The sequence below is a fragment of the Chiloscyllium punctatum genome, chromosome 32, assembly GCF_047496795.1.
Source record: "Chiloscyllium punctatum isolate Juve2018m chromosome 32, sChiPun1.3, whole genome shotgun sequence".
NCBI classification, from domain to species: Eukaryota; Metazoa; Chordata; class Chondrichthyes; order Orectolobiformes; family Hemiscylliidae; genus Chiloscyllium; species Chiloscyllium punctatum.
In genome coordinates this window covers 69,425,904-69,441,395 of record NC_092770.1, presented here as the reverse complement: position 1 = coordinate 69,441,395, position 15,492 = coordinate 69,425,904, and the positions used below count along the sequence as shown (strand labels likewise).

At 40.0% G+C, this 15,492-nt stretch overlaps 1 protein-coding gene across 1 annotated transcript in view; it reads left to right on the top strand.

Annotated features, from left to right (window-relative positions):
* The window catches only part of LOC140457817 (cadherin-related family member 3-like), a 52,331-nt gene that overhangs the window by 17,048 nt on the left and 19,791 nt on the right, over positions 1-15,492 (top strand). The window contains exons 9-12 of the mRNA XM_072551435.1: positions 3,373-3,538; positions 6,199-6,301; positions 9,283-9,381; positions 13,685-13,923. Coding sequence (XP_072407536.1) covers positions 3,373-3,538; positions 6,199-6,301; positions 9,283-9,381; positions 13,685-13,923 — 607 coding nt within the window. The remainder of the gene's footprint in view (positions 1-3,372; positions 3,539-6,198; positions 6,302-9,282; positions 9,382-13,684; positions 13,924-15,492) is intronic.

The following is a 15,492-nucleotide window of genomic DNA, read 5'->3' as shown; positions in this document are numbered from 1 at the left end:
ATGTTTCTGTAAATACTAGTGAATCCAGAAGGTTTCAACTTAGTGACGATATATCCCACTGCACAATGGGGAATGAACCATTTACACAGTGAGGAAGATTTGTTCTTGATGCTTTGTGTGGCAGATTAGAATGGACTCCCAGCTATGTTACATGATATAGTTTAATGAAGTTTTTTTGCTTTAAGATTACAACACTAAAAAAGGGCTGGGCTTGTCCTGAGAGGCAAGATACTGAAGAACACTGGTGTCTCTGCTATTGTGGAACTGAAACTTGGAAGAATGTGGCTGCTCTACATTACTGAAGTGATGTTGTTGTAGTCAGGTCTTTTTAAGATTACTTTTAATTAAATATTCTAAGTCAGAGGTCACACGATACCAGGTTATAGTCCAACAGGTTATTTGAACTCACAAGCTTTTGATGCACTGCTCCTCCATCAGATGACAAAGGAGCAGCACTCCGAAAACTTGTGATTTCAAATGAGCCAGTTTGACTATAACCTAGTGTTGTATGACTTCTGACTTTGTCCATCCCAGTCCAACACCGGCACCTCCACATCTTAAATATTCGAGGAATGATTCACACTCTTAGACCTAACAAATTCTACACAGTTGGATTTTTTCTGAGGAGTATTTCCCATCATCTAATCTCTTGTGTCACTACTGACATAGCTCACTACACAAACAAAAGCAAAATACTCTAGATGCTGAAGACCTGAAACAAAAACAAAAACTGCTGGAGAAACTCTGCAGGTCTGGCAGCATCTCTGGAGAGAAAACAAAGTTAAGACATTGCGTCCAGGCACCTTTCTTCAAAACTTTCTTTGAAACATTAACTCTCTCTCCACAGATGTTGCCAGACCTGCAGAGTTTCTCCAGCATTTTCTGTTTTTGTAGTTCACTATACGTATGTACCCTTTGTGTACAGTCTGTCCATAACAAAATCATTAGCCTACCTAGCACATGGTGTGATACAAGGACACCAAAACAACACATGCATGCCTTCATATTGAAAAGAATTTTGTAGTCATTTAAAAATTTTAGCCCTGGTAATGGGGGAAGTAGTGACGGAGGTGAATATATTACATTCACAGTGAACTTCTATCAAACAATGAGGTACATTATCAATGTGGATACATAATGGGACTAATCACCCATATTATTGGATGTTCAGGCATTTTCTTTTCATCTTTGCATGGTACCCCATCATGCTGACCAGTTGTGCACTCACTGTGCTCTAGAAGACCAAGGAAATTATTCAGATGAAAACAACATACTTTCAAAATGTCTGAATGATGCTTCCATTGTTTAATGCCCTTATAAAGTAGATACTGGCTGTTAGCTTGTTCAGCCAGGTTGGATCATCAGTATACTTTTGGTTTCACCACTGGGTAATTCATAAGGACGTAAGAACTCGAAGCAGGAGTAGGCCGTCTGGCCCTTTGAGCCTGCCCCGCCATTCAATAAGATCATGGCTGATCTTTTCATGGCCTCAGCTCCACTCACCCGCCCACTCACCATAATCTTTAATTCCTTTATTGTTCAAGAAAAGTCTATCTGAGCTTTAAAAACATTTAGTGAAGTAGTGTCAAGGAATTCTATAGATTTACAATCCTCTGGGTGAAGAAGTTCCTTCTCAATTCAGTCCTAACTCTGCTTGTCCTATCTCACCTTCCAGTGGAAACACCTTCTCTATGTCTATCTTATCTATTCCTTTCATAATTATATACGTTTCTATAAAATCCCACCTCATTCTTCTAAATTCCAATTATTATAATCCCAGTTTACTCAGTCTCTCCTCAGAAGTCAACCCCCCTCAACTCCAAAATCAAACTAGTGAATGTCCTCTGCATCCCTGCCAGTACCTTCTTGCTCAGATAAGGAGGCCAAAACTGCGTGCAGTACTCCAGGGGTGGCCTCACCAGCACTCTGTACAGCTGCAATATAACCTCCTTGTTTTTAAACTCAATCCCTTTAGCAATGAAGGACAAAATTCCATTTGCCTTAATTACCTGTTGTACTTGCAGACCAACCTTCTGTGATTCATGCACAAGGACACCCAGGTACCTCTGCACAGCAGCACGTTGCATTTCTTTTAACCATTCAAGTAATAGTCCTTTTTACTGTCTGATTACAATGTCTCATTGAAGTTTCATCCCATCTTGAAAAACAACAAAAACAAATTGCATTTGTTTAGCCAGCCCCTCTGATGTGGTAAAACATCACTAGGGAATGTACAAGACCATCCACCAAGCAACGTTTGACACCAAGCCATATAAGGAGATATGAGAACAAATTGTCGGAAGCCTGCTCAAAGGAGGTCAGTTTTCAGGAGCATCCTAAAAGGAGCATAACATGATAGAATGGTTTCCAGGGAGTGTTCCAACATTTAGAATCCAGACAACAAGGGCACAGCCAGAGAGGAACAAAGGAATCAGGGATGTGCAGTGTCCAGAACTGAAGGAAATCAGAGCTGTCAGTGAGCTGTGGGCTGGAGGACATTGCAGCAATTGGAAGGGGTCAAGATCATGGGAAATGTTTCGACAAGGATGAGAATGTTAAAATTGAGCTGTTCGTGATCTCCAAACCAACATCAGCGAATAAACCCAAAAGTGAAGGATGAAATAGACTTTGACTATGTAGAATATGAGCAATGCCTTTTAACAGCTAATGACTTTAAGTTTTGTATCCCAGTACTCACTGCACACATTGGATAAACAGCAGGAGCATTGCTAATGTGAGTTAAATTGCTAATGTGATAAGTTAAACAAAGCAATCAGCCAAGAGTTCCATTGGAGCATAAAGAGGAGGGGTCAACCCACTACCTGTATAATGGGGTCACCTTACTGATCTCCCCTCAATGGAGCTGGCAAGATCTTTCCAAGATCCCAACATAGACTGCAAGATTCACACTTCTGTATGTGTGCCACAAATGAATTTTTGCTGTAGCAGCAACCGAACTTTCTAGATTAATGCAAACATTGAACCAAAAAGGCAATCAGTGAAATTTCAAACCTCACTTCTGACCATGAAATTCTGCCTCAGTATTTTTGCTTGGGTTTCCTGTTTTCAGCCTGCAGAGTTAACCATCACTTGTGAGCTAGAACGTTTGAAATGCCTTGGGAAATCTGATGGATCTTGTACACTAGCACAAATCTTCTCGTCTTTATGACCTCCCTCTGAGCATTATGCCTAATTTTGTTTGGTATCTGCCATGTTTCCTTGTGTCAGGCTATACCTTATTTATAATGCTATCTACAACATAGAAAATGCTATCCAAAGACAATAAAATAAATATAAGACAAGGAAATTCATAAGGAACTCCTAATTTGGGGTTGTGTAAATGCCCAACTGCTTACTTTCTCCTTTGTTTAGCATCCAGATACCAGAAACGATTGAAAAGGGTACAACAGTTGTTACCATATCCTGTGCAGATAATGATGTGGATCTTGCAAACAGCCAGTTCACTATTTCACTTCAGCCTGCTCTCAGGACTGCTGGAAGATTTGCTCTGGATGGGAAGAATAATGATACTATTGTGGTATGAGAGTTTCACTTTTCAACCTATATACTTGATAAACATCAAGTCAGCCATTCAAGGATGTAAATAGACATTCAACAGAAAAAATAAACCCAATTTCCATTTAAAAGCTACTAATTTATTTCATTTTTCCATTTAATACCAGGAAGGACTGTAATGTTAACTTTTAATTTTATTTCTTTATTTTTCCACTTATATTAAGAACAATGGTAATGCATTACTTTTGACTTTGTTTCCCAATATTACTACTTATACCTAAGTTTTGTACCGAGGTACCTTTGTATCTAAGATCGTGCCATGTGTGGTGATATTGTACACTTTTCACTGTACTCCTGTACTTGAGTACAGGTGACAATAAAGCTTAAATCAAATCAAATAAATGATTATTTCAGCCAGGCAAACCTTGCCCAATTGCTTACTGATAAATGTAATTGCTTGTTTGATACTGCATCAAGGACAGGAGCTTGAATTTTCTGTAGATAAAGCAGGAGCACCTCAGTATCATTTGTGCCCAATGTCTTTAGCTGTGGAAAGGTAGAGGATTCCAGCAGGAAGCTTGGGGGGTAGTTGGCAGAGGGTCAAAATCAGCTAGAAGATTCACAAAAGTTGAACGCTTTAATGTCATGTCCCATAGTTGCACAGCTCACATCACTTGGTGACCTGCACAAGGTACTGTCAAGTTGCAGACATCATGTAGTCACACCTGAACAAAGAAGCCGAGGGTAAAAACAAAATGAAAGTCATCAAAAAGCTTTAACCATACTTTTTGTTTCCATAATTGAAACTGAAATGAGAGTATAGTAGGAGGATAATGAAATGGGCAGTTTTGATTGTCAAGTGGGCTTATCAAGATGGATATTTCCCTCAGTGCAATGAAGAATTTATTTTTCAAAACAGAAAAACTTTGAATAATCAACTTTTTCACTCAGTGAGAAGGTTTTGCGGGAACTTGGAACTTGCAATTCCTGGAACAAGTCTAAAGGACACCATGGCCACCTTGCAGTGCTGATATCCACCCAACATCACACTGTCATTCAACTTCATACTTGGCTACTTGGTACTGTTTTTGTTGGTAACTTCTCCTCTTCTGTGTCTCACATTTTCTTGAGCTCATTCTGTAAATCCTGGGCTACCCATTTCTTTCTGGTTTGTTCCCACCTAGAATCAATTTAAGTTACCAGAATCCTTGTCACTAATGCAACTGAGAAATAGTATTGAGTCACTTCAATCAAAACTTCCCCCATATTCCATATTACTAGTCCACCTGTTTTACTACATTTCACTCAGTTTCTTATCCATATCCTAATATTGTCTTGAATCATCAATGCCTCAAGTGTGGTTAGCAGGAGTGTGGAACTGATTGAATACCTTTGAGAACTCTACAATATCATAGAGGTAATTTGAGTTGCCACTTCTTCAAACAAACCAAGAAGACATATCATACAGGATCTATCCCATCTAAAGCAATGTTGACTGCTATTCACAAGAACATAAAAACTGGGAGCAGGAGTAGGTAATTCAACACCTCGAACCTGCTCTAGCACATAATACGATCTAACACAATAGGACTGATCTTATCCTGGCCACGACTCCACTTTTCTATGTTATCGTTTAACCTATTACTCATTAAAAATCTATCTCCTCATTAAATTTTCTCTGTGTTCCAGCATCCACCATACACTGAGGTAGCAAATTCCACAGATCCATGATTTTTTGAAAGAAGTAATTTCTCCACATTTGTGTTATAGAGGGCCATGAGTCTTAGAGATATACAGCATGAAAACAGAACCTTCGGTCCAACTTGTCCATGCCAACCAGATATCTTAATCTAATCTGCTCTCATTTACCAGCACTTGGCCCATATCCTTCTAAAATCTTCCTATTCATAAACCCATCCTGATGCCTTTTAAATGTTGCAATTGTACTAGCCTCCACCACTTCCTCTGGCAGCTCATTCCATACACGCACCACCCTCTGCATGAAAGCGTTGTCCCTTAGATCTGTTTTAAATCTTTCCCCCCTCATCTTATACTTAAGCCCTCTAATTTTGGACTCCTCCAGCCCAGGAAAGGGATGTCAATTTATTCTATCCATGCCCCTCATGATTTTATAAACCTCTATAGTGTTGCCCCTCAGTTTCCGACACTCCAGGGAAAATAGCCCCAGCTAATTCAACCTTTCCCTATAGCTCAAACCCTCCAACCCTGGCAACATCCTTGTAAATCTTTTCTGAACCCTTTCAAGTTTCACAACATCCTTCCTATAGCAGAGAGACCAGAATTGCATGCAGCGTTCCAAAAGTGGCCTAATCAATGTCCTGATTAGCCACAACATGACCTACCAACTCCTATACCTGTTGCTCTGACCAATAAAGGCAAGTATACCAAACAGCTTCTTCATTATCCTGTCTGCCTGCGACTCCACTTTCAAGAAACTATGAACCTGCACCACTACAAGCCCATATTCTAATCCCTTCTATATCTATGTCTATTTATAAGATTGTTTTCCTCCTTCTTCATCGGCTTTGCTCTTGATACCTTCATTTCATCCCATATGAAACTAAAATAAAAAATCAGGCACCAATACCAAGGCATGCTCATTTAGTTCTTCAGCTACTTCAGACTCCATTGCAACTAATGCTCTCTCTTGTCTTCTGGTAGGTTATTGGTAACTTGGACTTTGAAGCAACCTCTCATCTTGAGGATAACAATGTTTATGTGATGTCAGTAGTTGTCACAGATAAAGCTCATCCACATTACCAGGGTAAGTGACTGACCATCTGAATGTCTGATTGAAACAAATCTTTTTAAAATGAAAGTCTAGAACTTACATTCTGAATGTCACACTCTAATATTTCTGAAAAATATCTTGCTGTTACCTTTTGGTTAAGCAATGGAGTTATTCTATTCTCTGCTACTAATTTGGATAAAATTAAAACTCACACAACACCAGGTTATAGTCCAATAGGTTTAATTGGAAGCACTAGCTTTCAGAGCGCTGCTCCTTCATCAAGTGGTTGTGGAGGACACAATTGTAAGACACAGAATTTATAGCTAAAGATTACAGTGTGATGTAACTGAAATGATACATTGAAAAATATCTTGGTTTGTTTGTTAAGTCTCTCATCTGTTAGAATGATCATGTTAGTTCCACTTCTTTCATATATAGATCGCAAAACTCTTTTTAAAAGTTACATTCTTAAGTATTGTGTTTTGTGATCTACATATGAAGGAAGTGAAACTAACAGCCAAGGTATTTTTCAATGTATAATTTCTGTAACTGAGCACATATTCAAGAACAACAGGGACCATTCCTCCACCACACCCAGCCAGCAGGACTATCTTCGGACTCCAAAATGATTGCTTCTATTGTAGAGGCTTTGGTGGTTTCTAGAGTTATTTGAAGTTGGTAAAATCTCCAGCAAGGGGTGCGGTAGTTGCTGGATTTGATTATGATGTCTACAATTCTGCACAACCCACTTGCTCCGAGACACTGGTGCAGCACAGAGAAAGGTGAACGGGTTACTTCAGACTTCAGTGGGTGTTAATCCCCGCCCTTTAGCAACTTTGAAGGTGATCATAATGACAACCGTTTAGCTATTGGGCTCCTTCTGAAGCAAGTGATGTTTGCAATAACTCTCGTTTTGCCATCATTGTTGCACAAGGGAATTTAATGGAGCACTGTTTGAAGAAGGAGCTAGGATACAATCAGTGAGCTGAATGGCCTTCCACTTTGCTTTATATGGCACCAAAACTGCTGTACAATGCTGGTTGTTACTCCACTACCTTCTCAAGGCCACCCAGAGCAACAAAATACCAGCCTTGCCAGAGATGCCTATTTCCAACCCCCAAAAACAAATCTCTTCCATTTGCTTTTGCCTCTCCTAGTGCCCCTATGCAATGCTATCCCAGTGGAAGACAGGAGAGGGCCCTACAGAGCAAGCTGCTCTGAAATTTCTGAATGCACTACCTCAGCATGGGCAGACACAGTGTGCTTGCTGGCTGAGTAGTGCAAGGGTCCTGTTGGAGTGATGATTGGCAAATGCTGTCATCCTGAGAAAGCTAGTGTGCTTCCAATTAAATCTGTTGGACTATAACCTAGTGTTGTGTGAGTTTTAACCTAATCCTGAGAGAGGCTTGTGTTCCATGAAGTCGTTACCGCTCCTCTGGGGTAGTGCTTCAGCAATCCCAGTATTCGTTTAGCAGAACAGTCTGAAGAATGGCTGTAATGCCTTACACCCTGCAGACTGGTTTCCCCCAGAACAATGGCAGCACTTGGAGCTAATATGATGTCCATCTCAGCTTGCGCTGGAACACGTGGACATTGGGTGACACCTGTGGTAGCTGCAATGGAAAACAAAGCGTTGACCCACCATCAGATGATGTCAGGTTTGAAAGAATAACAGTGGAGTTTCCACCACCTTCATGCTGGACAACTGGCCTCCAGGCTCTGCCCAAAGGTTGTGCCACTTCGTGCTGGCCTGCTCCACATGCTTTCTGCGGATATTTCTGGAAGGTCTGTCAATGCACTGAGCATTTCATTGTGCGCAAGCTACAGCATTCTTCTGGAGGTGACCCACCGAAGCTCTTAGCTATACCTTCTACAGCAGGACCTGGGCATGATCTTGCCAGCCAGAGCATTGGCAACTGCACCAGTCTTGACCCCTAAGTGATAGCACAATGAAACTTATGTTATCAGATGTAATGGTAAGTGAGAGTAATGGGAGTCCCGTGATGAACAGTGTCTGAGGCCAGTTAGTAGGGTAGGGCAATGCAGCTCATTGCTCTATGCATCCAGGTCTTGGGGTTCAACTTCCGGTATTGACCACCACAGTTGCTTTCTCCTCCTGGCATGCATCTGAATGGCCTGTTGTGGGACCAGGACATTTGTCCTCTTTTCAGCAGGGCTTCCAGCGCAGCATCTAGAAACCGCAGAGATCCCCCCTCCCACATTGTGCCACTTTTCTGTATTTCCGTGATAATATTTGTCTCCCACAGAACTCCCAGCACCTGCCTCAGCCACAAAGTATCTCTCCTATAAGAGGTGCAAATCAGCTTTAAGAAGAGCAAGCTTACTTTAAAATCACAGAACTGTTAAGGCACAGAAGGAAGCCATTCAGCTCCTCGTGTCCACATTAGTTCTATTAGCGAGTGCCTATCTCCAGCCTTCTCCTCATAACCCTGCACACCATTTCTAGAGAATCCCTAATCAACCTGATCAGCAATGTTATTACACACATCCAGAGCAGGAGGAACTTGAAACCAGGCTTCCTAGCTCAGAGGTAGGAACACTACCATTACACCACAAGAGCCCTCACACCATTTCTATCCAGTTAACCAGACAATGCCCTCTTGAATGCCTTAACTGAAATGGTGTGAGCCATTGTCACTGTCTCTTCCCCAGTCAGGCAACCAGTTAATCAGTAGTGCATTTGGTCATGATTGGAGACTAAAATCATTTAGAACAGCAGGCAGCATGAAGTGAGGAGGTACCAGGCATTGAGATTGCCAGTTTCTGGAGATTTCAGAGTTTGAGCCTTCTAGGATTTCCAGGTATATCAGTCAAAGAAGTAAATGGTACGGTATTGACAAAATTGAAGACAGATATTCACTAATTCATCTGGATTATGGAAAAAACAGTATATTCTGATTGAATCCAGTTATGTGTTCATGTTTGATGTGAAATACTGCATAAGAAATTCTTAATCATTTAACTGTTTTCTATGTCTACTTTATCACACTTAGATACAGTGACTGTATATGTCACAGTCATACCAGTCAATGAATTTAATCCTTCATTCACCCAGACATCTTACACTTTCAACATATCTGAATTCAGTGAAAGTAAGTAGACATCAATGACACTGAGGTCAAAACATTCCCATTCTATTCCTTATTTTATGAATTAAGGTGCATGTAGCATTGTTTCTCCAGCTTGATGATTAAAACTGGTGTATATCAAGTGGGAAGTTATCTGACACTAATCAGGGCCTGAGGAACAGAATATAAGCTATCTTCCTGCTTCAGGCCCTTATGTACCTTAGTGATTTTAAAACTAAAAACTGAAGTTGGCACTATCAAGCCATTACTTACGCTCATTAAGTTATGTCTATGAAAATTCAATTCTAAACATTTTTGTCTTCAATTAACATTCTGATGGTATTAGCAAAAACATCCAAAGATATATAGAGTGTGGAGGTCTCAGTAAGGAGAAAAAGCTATTTAAGTAAATTATTAAATTCAATATTAATTTTAAGTAATAGTGAGTGCTGCAGATAGAATTTACATCTATTCAGGCATTAATTGGCATTAATGCTCTAAACTTGCTTTCTCTGATCTTTTGCACGGGACGGGTCTATGTCAATGAGTCAACATAGTCTGTAAAATTCATTGTGGTAATGATGTGGCAAAGGAGGAAACAGAATTAAGCAATCAGATATGAACTGCTCCAATGCAACCCCTGTGCTGTTGTTATATTGATATTTCCCAGACAATTCAACCATTCTAAAAAAATACTCCATCCAAGTTACTTGTAGTTAATTTTGGCCCTTTTACCAGTGTCATTCAGACAAATTTGTCCTTATACAGAAGACTAGATGTGGTCAACAATGACTTAGTAGGAAAGTGTTCACAGTGAGCACATGGTCCACTTAAGCTTTGCAACCAATAGCTAAGAGACAGAATATAAGGAAAACCATCTTAGTTATCCTACAGTCCATTCCACGAACATCAACATCCCTCCTTCCCACAGCACTTTCCCATGTAACCGCAGAAGATACAACACCTGCCCCTTTAAATCCTCCTTGCTTAACATCCCAGGCCCTAAACAGCATTTCCAGGTGAAGCAACATTTCACCTGCACCTCCTCCAATCTTGTGTATTGTATTCACTGCACTTAATGTGGCATACTCTACATTGGAGAAACCAAAAGCAGACTGGGGACCACTTTGCAGAACACCTCTGTTCTATGCGCAAGCAGCAACCTGACCTTCCCGTAGCTGGTCATTTTAACATAGAGTCCTGCTATCATGCCCACTGTCTGTCCTCAGCATACTTCAGAGTTCCAGTGAATCATAGAGCAAACTGGAGGAACAACATCTCATCTTCAGACTAGGCACTTTAACAGCCTTCTGGACTTAATACTGAGTTCAACACCTTCACATTGTGAACCAACTCCCATTTCTTCCCTTTCTTTTAGCTTTATTTGTTACTTTCTCTGTCACCATGTCCAATCTCCATTCCCCCCACCTCAATGGGAATGTCTTCTCTTTCTAGTCTGGCTGTTAGACACGCCATTGTTCTGTCATCATCACATTCTGATCACTTAACATGAATTATCAACATCTTTTCTCCACCAGCACTCTACACCCACCACCACCACCACAAACCCCATCCCCCAACTACATCATAAATGCTGCCTCCTCCACACTTCCTGTCAGCTCTGACGAAGAGACATCCAGACTTGAAATGTTAGCTTTCTCTTTCTGCACGGATGCTGTCTGACCACTGTGATCGCCAGTATTTGGTGTTTTCATTATTTATTCCCTCATTGGATCCAGCCTAAACATTTAAGAGACAAAACTAGGAAATGATGGAGCAACTCAGCAGGTCTGGCAGCATCTGTAGACAGATTAAACAAATTAACATTGAGTCGCGTGACCTTTCTCTGCATTTTCAAAGTCATCTGATTCAGTCCTGAATCAAATATTGATCCAACAGTTTGCAACTGTATATTGTTTAGCAGCTCATTTTAAAGAATTTAATTACAAGAAGTAAGATTTCCTCCACATTCCCTCCACATTCGAACAATTTAATTTTAGAAATGAAAATGTCTCCCTTATCTTCATATTCATCATAAACTACCAATTGACTTAGGTCTATTTAATTGGTTGCAAAACAAAACCACCAAATCCAACAAATTTATTAGCAATACCACCTTGCATTTATACAGTGTCTCATCCATGGTAAAATATCCCAAGAATTTTCATGGGAGTGGTATTAAATAAAGTTTGATAGTTAAATTGCATGTGACAAACCTGCAATGCTATTTGGCAAGGCATCAGAACAATGCAATACCATTAATTTTAACAATGAAGAAATGGGAATCATACAAGATGGAACAGATTTCACCACCATGATGTTACATTGTAGTATGGACTGTTGTAATGTTGCACAAATTAAAAAAGAAAATGATGGAAATCTGTGGTATCTGTTATGACTGGATAAGGGGAGGCACACCACAGGTCACAACATAAAACAAAATACTTTGCTTAGTTACCAAAATGTAAAATTAAATACCTTATCTATGTAAAACCTTATAGAATCCCTATGGTGTGGAAGCAGGCCATTCAGTCCATTGAATATACACAGATTTTCCACAGACCTTCCCACCCAGACCCACCCCCTTACCCTATCCCTGTAACCCTGCAATTCCCATGGCTAATACACCCAGTCTGCACATTTTTGGATTGTGGGAGGGAACTGGAGCACCCAGAGGAAACCCACGCAAACATGGAGAGAATGCATAAACTTCACACAGACTGTCATCTGTGAAATCAAACTCAGGTCCCTGAGCCACTGTGCCACCTTAAACCTTAGATCTTGTTTAAAACCTGATATCTCAGCCGAGTCTCTTAATAAGTGCAATTGTTGGTTTATTATCAGTTACAACAAGTGGTTAACATATAGTCAGTAACATAGAAGTATAAATGCTTATTCCTTTAAACATCCCCAAAGGGTGTGCGCGCACACACACACACACTCTCTCTGTCTTTTTCAGGACAAGAGGGGTGAAGAAAACATGTTCTTCTGTAAACATTAACTTTCATGAATAACAACACTTTGGCATTCAGTTATTCTTGAAGGCAAAAGGATAAAACGCAAGATGTTTGAGAGTCTGCTGTTCTGATGTTCTGGCACATGTGGCAGAGACCAAAAAGCACTTTCCTTTCATTCTCCATGGTGTTACAGAGCTAATGGGTGACATTTAATGCCTCCCCCCTCCCCACCCCAACAAGTTCAGAGGTAAGGTACCTTGTGAACACATGGAAGGAAATCCCAATGTTATCTCCTCTTGCTTAGATCAGGTTCAGAGAGGACAGGTTTGTAGGTGGCTTTGCCTCCCAGAGGTCAATTGAGGCAATAAAGTGGTCACTTAAGGGCCTCATGCTGCTACCACAGGTGTTCAACCAGCAGGGACTCGCCATCCAGGGAATACTGTATACATTGGAACATTGGAAAGTAGGAGAATTGCCAAACCTACTGAAATTTTCCAAAATTTTCTTTCCATCTTCGACCATTCATAAGGTTTTGCTTTTGTAAGATTGTACTGTGTTCTCATGAGGAAATGGGAAAATTATGAGCATAGATATCTATCAATAAAAATTGTCAGAGGATCTGGCATACACAAGGTATTACATCAGTATGATAAATAATGGGAAGATTCTTAAATAGTGAAAGACTAAAAACATACACAAACTGTTGGGAAAATCTTCACCAGCAAAAAAGAAATAGAAATTGCATGATTTTGCTTTTGAAGCAATCTATGTTTTCCAAGGGCATCATTAACCATTAGAGAAACACTGCTGGTCTGAATTTTTCTTTACTAGCTTGTGGGATGTGGGCATCGCTGGCTGGTCAGCACTTATTGACCCACAATGCCATTAGGAAGGAAATTTCAGGATTACGACACAGCGACAGTGATCGAGCTGTGATATATTTCCAAGTCAGGATGGTGAGTGGCCTGAAAAGAACTTGAAGGTGGTGATGTTCCTATATATTTGCTGCCCTTGTGCTTCTAGGTGGAAGTGGTTGTTGGTTTGGAAGGTGCTGTTTGAGGGCAACCATGGGCAACTATGATTTGTATTCATATAGCAGCTTTTAATGGTAGTGAAATGTCACAATGTCCTTCAAAGCTTCAAACTTCTAAAACATTGGTAGAAAGTTAAATAAAGAAGTGTTACATTAGGTGATCAAAATCTTGTTCATAAAAGTAGGTTTAAAATGCATGTTGAAGAAGAAGAGGGAGGTTATAGTAACAAGAGATTCCCATTGCGAGCTAGAAGTTTAGAGATATCTGCAATTGAATGAAGAAATAATAACATACAATGTAAAATACTAATAACTTTTTCTGTTCATTGCTTTCCAGTGGGAACAAAGATTGGACAAGTGCTTGCAGAGGACAAAGATCTTCCAAGCCTTGAACTTATTTATTCACTTGTAGGAGGGGGAAGCACTCTAGGCTATAGTCAATTATTTTGGATGAACCCAGCCTCAGGGGAACTACATCTTGTGGCTCAACCAGAGTATGAGCAAACTGCACAGTACCTTCTGACAGTACAAGCTGTTGATAAAGACTCCAATGATCCAAAAGCTGCGACAGCTACTGTAAGTGGTTTGTAATGCTGACGGTTAGTCCACTTGCAAATCTCATTGCAGTAAAAACATTAAATAACGATTAAACTAGGTGGGCAGGGGTCACTGCTTTGATTAAACAAGAAAATTAATCCAACACTCAAATATTCAACAGAATAAATATAGTTTTTCTAAAGTTTCACTGGTAGGTTTTCAATGTTCACTGGCACCAAAAGGCAGTCAGTTCTATAACTGTATGGATCAGTAACTCACTTGTTGACATTGGCTGACATTGTGGAGGCATTAATTGTGTAAGTTAAGTTTAATACAACACAGGAATTTTCTTGGCCGAGTTGCAATTCACATTCTTGAAGTTTGGCCAGATTGAGAGATGATGGAGCCAGAATGCTGCAATACTGGAGGAGGATGGTTAACCAAATCACTTCCCAGCAGCATAATTTCCAGATGCCTGTAAAAAATGATGCTGATGAATAATTTCCAACCTCCCCCTCAACCTGCAGCCCTTTGCATTCTTGTAAGATTTCCTTGTCTTTTATTCACCAATAAGCACTACTCATTGCTATTGTTGAGAACTTGCTATGTGCACATTGGCTGCTACGTTTACAACTGTGACCACATTCTGAAAGTACTTGATTGACTATAAAGCACTATGGAACACTCCGAGATAGTGAAAAGTGTTATGTACATGCAAATTCTTTCATTCAGAACTGACCTGAATCATTAACTGATGAGTGGTAAATCCTATTCAGTTAACATTTGGTTAAAGTAATAGGCCGCAAACTCCACTTATATCAAGTCTCAACAGATTACACCTCCATTATGCAAAGTAATTAAATGCTCAAAGAAGAAAATCAATCCACCAATTTAATGTTTGGATTTAATTTTTGCGAGATCTGCCCACTATAACTATGTTAAAAATCACACAACACCAGGTTATAGTCCAACAGGTTTATTTGGAAGTACAAGCTTTCAGAGCACTGCTCCTTCAAGCTAGTGTTTCCAAATAAACCTGTTGGACTATAACCTGGTGTTGTGTGATTTTTAACTTTGGACATCCCAGTCCAAATTATTGTAACTATGGCAGAGAAATTGTATAAAATTCAAAGGAAACGTAAACCCAACTGTGGAGTCAAACTGGTTAGGCCCTTCTAAATTTTCATGTTTTTTTTTCAGTGGGTGCGGTTGAACTGTGTTTTTACAACCTGGAGCCCTGCTCCAAAAGAAGTCAATAAGAAAGGAGCTTATTAGAAATCCTTATTGAAGTTTATTGAAGTTAAACATTCAACTTTTTGCTTCAAAGCATTCTCCACCCCACTACCTGCCCATTTCAGTCCTAGCTAACTCCCAGTGCCACACACTCTCAGCTGGGCCAACACCCCTTCACAGCTCTCACACAGAAGGAACCGTGGTCATTTTCTAAATTTGAAACAAGTTCACATTGTGAAAGGATTGTGAAGGAGTGGTTTAACATAGAACTCCCACATAACTGCCTGTTCACATTTGAATTGAACTTTTGACTGCAGTCTGCCTCATCAAAAGAGTTCCATTTTATAATTTAAGAAATAGAGGAAGTTATATTTT